Genomic DNA, 6,299 nt, shown 5'->3' with positions numbered 1-6,299 from the left:
GTAAAGTTTGCAGGCTGTGTTTGTAAAGAACTCTGATTTAAACCTGATCTGGCCAATCCTTCTTCATCCCAATTTGAGACCTGCAAATGTAGTGCACACTTTTTACCTCAATTTAATGTTATTATATCAAAATATATGAATATTCACAGGTTTACCTATATCACCATTTAGAAGTATATATGCATGCATAACAGCATATCTAGCATGATAATAAACCTGAGATCACTGGTCTGTTTAAAGCGTGCCTGTCGCTATGTCTCACTCTACCACACCTTCCTCTAGATCCCAAAAAGAGTCTGTTTATAAGGTCTGAAGCATTTCTCGTAAGATGCTAACATTTTATTGAACGAAGAGGGCTACAGAATCTTAAATTTTAGATGCACCCTAAATTCTATGTAGACACTAATTAATAAGAGGATGCCATCAGGTGATTCAGTTGATGCTATTGCTATGAAACATGTAGACATGCATTCATGGATATCATGCTTGATAGACAAATTAATCAATTGATTATTAAGCTCTACTTGCTAACAAGATCATCTATGCTTGGTAAATGTTTCAAAGGGATGTAAAGCTTTTTGTTGTGTTGTATGTTCGGATTACCAATTTACTGCTTTGATATGCTCACCTTCTTGCCTTGTTTCTCAAAATCTTTTGACCTTTGGCAATTCTTTTCATGAATTAGGTTTGGCAAAGATAATGGTTTTGCTGCGAGGATAATGTTCTCTGGCACAGTTCAAGAAAGACGTATCACTTGAAGTGCTTGGAGTTATGGATTGATCCACTGAAGGTTTGGATTGGGAATGAAGCCATTTGGTCCGCGAAGTTTCATCAATATGTTTAATATTGAAATTTTTTCCTGTAAATCATTTAATCTAGTCTGGATCAATCATTTGTTGTACATCCAGAAGCTCGATAGTGATCCTTTCACTTTCCTGCTATATATGCATTGAGCTTGTTTTGTTTTTCAATCCAAACGCAAGCAACTCAGATAGTTAGAACCTTCTTAGCTGTCATACCCTCTTGGCAATGATCAATGCTATTTAATCTCACGTCTGTCGGATTGACTTCATACGAAATCAGATTGACTTCATATGAAATGCTTAACATTAAGTGTTTTTAGCAATAGCAGATTCTTCAACTGAATTGTAAACACTTATTGTCCATTAACCTGGATCATCGTTATGGGTGGGAGTCATTTACAACCATGCACATCAATGACCTCGAGAACATGAACATTCTAGATATCTGAAAAACAAGTGCATTACATTGCTGACTGTTCCTAAGGGAACCTAGAAACTAGAAAGCCTGCATTCGCGTGGTCGACCTTGAGGAAATCTCTTGAGATCTTGACAGTAGTTATAAACCATGTAATACTTGCGCACCCATCTGAGTAGTTTTTAGCCATTAGCGTTTAGAGTTTGGAGCTGCTTAGCATTGTTATTAGGAAGATTATTGGTAGGTATGACATTGAGTTGCTGAAGGAGGCAGTGAAAGGAGCACAAGACCAGTTAGTTTTGTCAAGCCCTCCTCTGGTTGCCCAGTCGTCTGCACTCCATAGGCTGGCATATGGCTTCATCGGTAGCCTGTTAGGGAAGGAACAGCTCTGGCTTCGTAGTTGTTGTACACTCTAATAGGAATGTTGTCCGCCAAGAAGCTGCTCACAGAGTTGAAAAAGAACAAAAACATATTTAATAACCAAGTAAATTACAGAGACAACTGCATCGTTTTGATTTGATCTGAATTATTTAAATCATTTAATTGTCTCTAAAATGTACAAAGGATTTGAGTTATTTTCCTCACATATCCTTGTTTTTCCCCCCTCATGCCGAACGATGGCATTTGACATTTTACAGAAATGATATTATAAATAATTATTTTGAAACTGAGGCACAAATGACACAAACAAATAATTACTACGTGACTGATGATAGAATTTTGAGAATTGTTTTGCAAAAAAATTGTGGGAGGCTTCCTACTCAGGCCATTTTAATTTGAGATATTGTCTGATTAACTTGATTTATTACGGATCAATGAACAAAGTCAATAATGAATATCCATACCATGCGTTGAGGGTAGGTTTAGACGAAAAGCATGTTTCACATATCTATTAATGTTCTTAGGATGAATGCATTTTCTGCATAATTTTTCTATTATAAGAAAAATATTTTTTAAAAAAAATTAAATGTTGGGTCAGGAGAGTTGTATGTCTATTGCTTCTTACACGATGTTTTGTGGGCTCCATACTACACAATAGGCGTAAAATTTCTTGGTGGGATCAAACCAAAGATAAAACTGTTGCTTTCTTGAACCTCTGCCCTGAGTATAAACATTTGTGTGGGGTAAAAAACTGTGTATGGTTGTCCGCTCACGTTTCCCGAAAACTCAAAATCTACCTCGTCATGGTTTGGCCCTTCTGAAGATAACTAAGCCAAAAAAAAAAAAATAATAAATAAAGAACAAGAAACAGCCTCAGTCAACAACACTGTAGAAATTCAAAAGACACTGTAAATACCAGATCACATACACTGAGACGAGGCGATTTGGCTTGCTCTTACATAGTATGCAGTACAGTGCCAGCTGAGTTGCCAGAGACAAGCTTAATCTTCATGTCAAATCTCCCAAACAGATATGCTCTCTTGGATTGGAATCCAGAGCCAGAAGCCTCGTCAAGAGAGAGTGTCAGAAGCTTCCCTTCTTTAAGTATCTTTGCACGTTGGTCGCCCCAAGTGATATTAGTATCATCGTAGAAATTACCTGCCTCAATAGCTGAACACAAACTCAAAGAGACACAGAACAGAAACACAGCTGAAACTCTCAAATATTATTGCCATATTCGCTTGAGTATCTTTCTCTTGAGCTAATGGCCTTTATATAGTCTTAATTTATAAAGTGCAAAGTTATTTGGCAGCTTCATAAGCTAAACTGCTAAGTACAGAAAGAAAATAGCTGGCATGGAGATACTTTGAGCGAATAGTTTCAACACCTTTGAGTATGTGATACACTGCGGCACAGACTCAATTAGAGGCAGAGTTATGTCATGTAGGTTTTATACAGCTGTCAGATAGAACTGATGGATTGAGAATTCTTCAAAGGGGACGCAGGATACAAGGTTACACTTGAGGTTGCACCTGATTTACTCTTACTTGTTTACTACTTAAGCAATCATCTCTTATTTCCATATCAGCATATTCTTCTCAAACAAGAAAAGAAAATGCTAATTCTGTATCATGATAGGTAATTCTGTGTCCTTCGGTATTTCTATTCAATCAAAGCCTCCTGGTTCTTGATTTTGAATGATCATGTTAATATAGAAATCTTAAAAACTCGTCTCTGTTTGTTTGAACATTTGGGAGACATTCCATATAATTTCAAAACTCATATGAAGTTTATTTCTACATTAGAAATACGAAAATATCTGTCTCACCATGCAGATATTACGTAACCAATCTAGAAACTGCTATTACGAGATTTGCACACAAGGGATCTTCATATTATACATTCCTCGGCCTCACCTTCAAAAGTCAAAGGGTGGAATAGTCTTACCAAGCAGGTCTACGTCTGGCCGGATAAGGTTGGAAAGTCTTGTTCCCAGAAACAGCCACGTGGAATATATAAAATCATTTATTTCTCTATCTCTCGAATTTTCTTGAATGACAATAAGAATAATTGGACGCAGATTTATTTAAACTATTCAGGAATACAATACAGTATACATAACACGATACATTTTATTTACATGTCGTGTGTGTGTGTGTGACAACATATAAGACCTGCATACTGAATTACACATGCAGGAATCTAATCCATACACTATCTCATACCACTTTTATTCAGTCCTAATCAACCTCCTTAAAAGCATATACAAGATGATAGATATACAGAGTCACACTTATGCTAATTAACAACAAATGATTATATAGTGCTGGTGAGATGTTCTTTTTTGGTCCTCATGTGCTCTAAGAATGACTTCCCTTGCTGCTTACTAGAGAAGAAATCATTCATATATTTCTCCATGCCAACCCTTTTGAAGAAAGGAGGGTTTTCTGGGCTTATCAGACTCATTGCAGGTCCAATTTCAGACTCAAGTTTGGCGAGGAAGAACAAAGCCATGGAGATCCTTTCTTTGTCTGAATTCACTGTTGCCCTGTGTTCCACACTTCTGTACACGCCATTGCTCATAATCTGCACAACCACGTAGGCGTTTTTAACTATAGCTAGCGTGCATATAAACTTTAACAAAAGAACTGAACGGTGATGATGATGAATGATGAGAAATTAACCTCTAGAATGTCTCCAACATTGACAACAAGGGCGTTAGAGAGGACGTTCACAGGAAGCCAAACGCCATTTTTCTTAACCTGAAGGCCACTCACTCCATTGACCTGGTTCAGGATAGTGATTCCTGTAGCATCTGAATGAGCACCAAACCCCATCACCTGCTCTGGTTTTGGGCACGGAGGATAGTATGTCATCCTCAATGATTGCATCCCATCCTCAAACAGCTCCCTCATCTCTCTCTCCTCCATTTTCAGAGCCTTTTCCAGCAGACCCAGAAGTGTCATTCCTAGATTCTGCACCTTTTGTATGTATAAATCCAAGACAGACCTGCACATATACAGTAATCAAAGTCACAGGCTAGTTTGGTATGCTGTTGTGGGACAGCATACTTCTATCGCTGACATTCATCTTTACTTCTTGATATATTCAAGATATCACGATTAAGATTGGGTGTGAATCAAACATGTGAATATTTGCACGATGAGAGAGAGAGAGAGAGAACCTGAGGGATGAAGGGAGCTCTGGGAAAAGATATGGTTTTCGTTTGTGGAGGGGGTTGATGGTCATATAGAACCTATCACACCAATCTTGTTTCTGATCTTGTGATCTAATTACAGTTCCATAGCCTTCAACATCACCTGGCCTTATCTTGTACTTCATCTTCTCTTGCAGTGGCAGCCTGAAAAATCCTTCAATCTCGTTTCTGATCTTCTCTAGGTCCTCCTCACTGATTCCATGGTTCACAACCTGCTCACATAAAACATCATGAAAGTAAGAAATAATCAAGAAGCACAAACTAAAAGAACCATCCAAGTGATATTCTAACGCATTATACATGGCGGTGATCATCATGTTCCTTTGAACTCAGCAAGAGAATAATGTGAGGTTGGGATCAAAAAAGCTTCAACTGAAAGAGAAAAGCAACAGCAGAAGGTGAATTCTAACCTGAAAGATACCCCAGTCTTTACAAGCTGAGTGGAATTTCTGGAGCTCAATCTCTGTGTGTTCTCCAGAGAGCAAGTGGTTCATGTCAAGAATGGGTATTGGTGCTGCATCAGTGAGGGTTTCAGAGAGCTGATAATGATCTTCACAAATGTAGCGTTGAGGAAGAGAGGGAAGGGGATTCTTAACGAGCTCTTGCACACTCAATGAAGATGGATCACAGATTATCAAGTTTGCGGGTAAAGACGATGCCATGGCTTTCTTCTCCACGCGCACTGTACAAGAAGGCACTATTGTGTGGGTGAAGCTGGGGGCGACAATATATATGTATATATGTGACCCAAAGTTCATAATATATATATATATATATATATATATAGTAGTTTACTGCTGTTCGGTTTTATCTATATAATGTAGAGGACCCATACTGGTTTTATAAACAAAATTAAAAACCAAACAAATTTAGATGGTACAGTTTATGTCAATGATCTAACTTTATTTAAATGATAATTATTTTTTCAATAAAATAAACGAATTTATTTTCTTCCTTTTTCTAATTTGCCAAGAATTTTTTTCTATAATTGGACTTCATGTTCAATTTCTTAGAACCTAATTCTAAAAAAAAATGTAGAAAAACATAAGCATTGGTCTTCACAGTTTTATCGAATTTTGCTTTAATTTCTTGTATGTTTTTTAGTATTTTTAACTCTTATAATTTTAACAAGATTGGGTGACATTTATTCAAATCCCTAACGATGTTAAATTATAGGGACTGTAGGGATTGAGAATACTGAAAAACTGCAGGAAGGAAAAATAAAATTTGATAAAATTATAAGAATCAATAACTGTATTTTTTCAACAAAAATATTGAGCAACTACTTTTTTAAAAATGTTTAAATTAAATGTTATTTTGAAAATATGCATATTTTTTGTTCGTCAAAAAATATACATATTTTTTAAAATTATATTGTTAAAAATTACGCTTTTAAAAACTCCAGAAAAATATTTTTATTTTATGATAAAGTTATAAATTTGTTTGGTTCAAATTTAAAATTTAAAATTTATTCTAAAAGGTT

The 6,299-nt window shown here is 36.2% G+C and overlaps 1 protein-coding gene and 1 pseudogene across 1 annotated transcript; both read right to left on the bottom strand.

The window, feature by feature from the left end:
• Positions 1–922: 922 nt before the first annotated feature.
• LOC129305482 (xyloglucan endotransglucosylase/hydrolase 2-like) lies at positions 923–3,182 on the bottom strand (annotated as a pseudogene).
• A 478-nt stretch (positions 3,183–3,660) lies between these two features.
• Positions 3,661–5,535, bottom strand: LOC129306944 (codeine O-demethylase-like). The gene is made up of 4 exons (XM_054947771.1): positions 5,227–5,535; positions 4,784–5,028; positions 4,284–4,608; positions 3,661–4,185 (listed from the first exon to the last, which is right to left on the bottom strand). Exons 1-4 carry the CDS (start codon positions 5,476–5,478, stop codon positions 3,916–3,918), a joined length of 1,092 nt encoding a protein of 363 aa, XP_054803746.1. The 5' UTR covers positions 5,479–5,535; the 3' UTR covers positions 3,661–3,915.
• Positions 5,536–6,299: the final 764 nt, after the last annotated feature.

Source organism: Prosopis cineraria, unplaced genomic scaffold (genome assembly GCF_029017545.1).
Source record: "Prosopis cineraria cultivar Desert tree isolate PC_DT_omini unplaced genomic scaffold, ASM2901754v1 PC3, whole genome shotgun sequence".
NCBI classification, from domain to species: Eukaryota; Viridiplantae; Streptophyta; class Magnoliopsida; order Fabales; family Fabaceae; genus Prosopis; species Prosopis cineraria.
The sequence above is the reverse complement of the archived record's forward strand: the minus strand, read 5'-3'. Positions and strand labels throughout refer to the sequence as shown.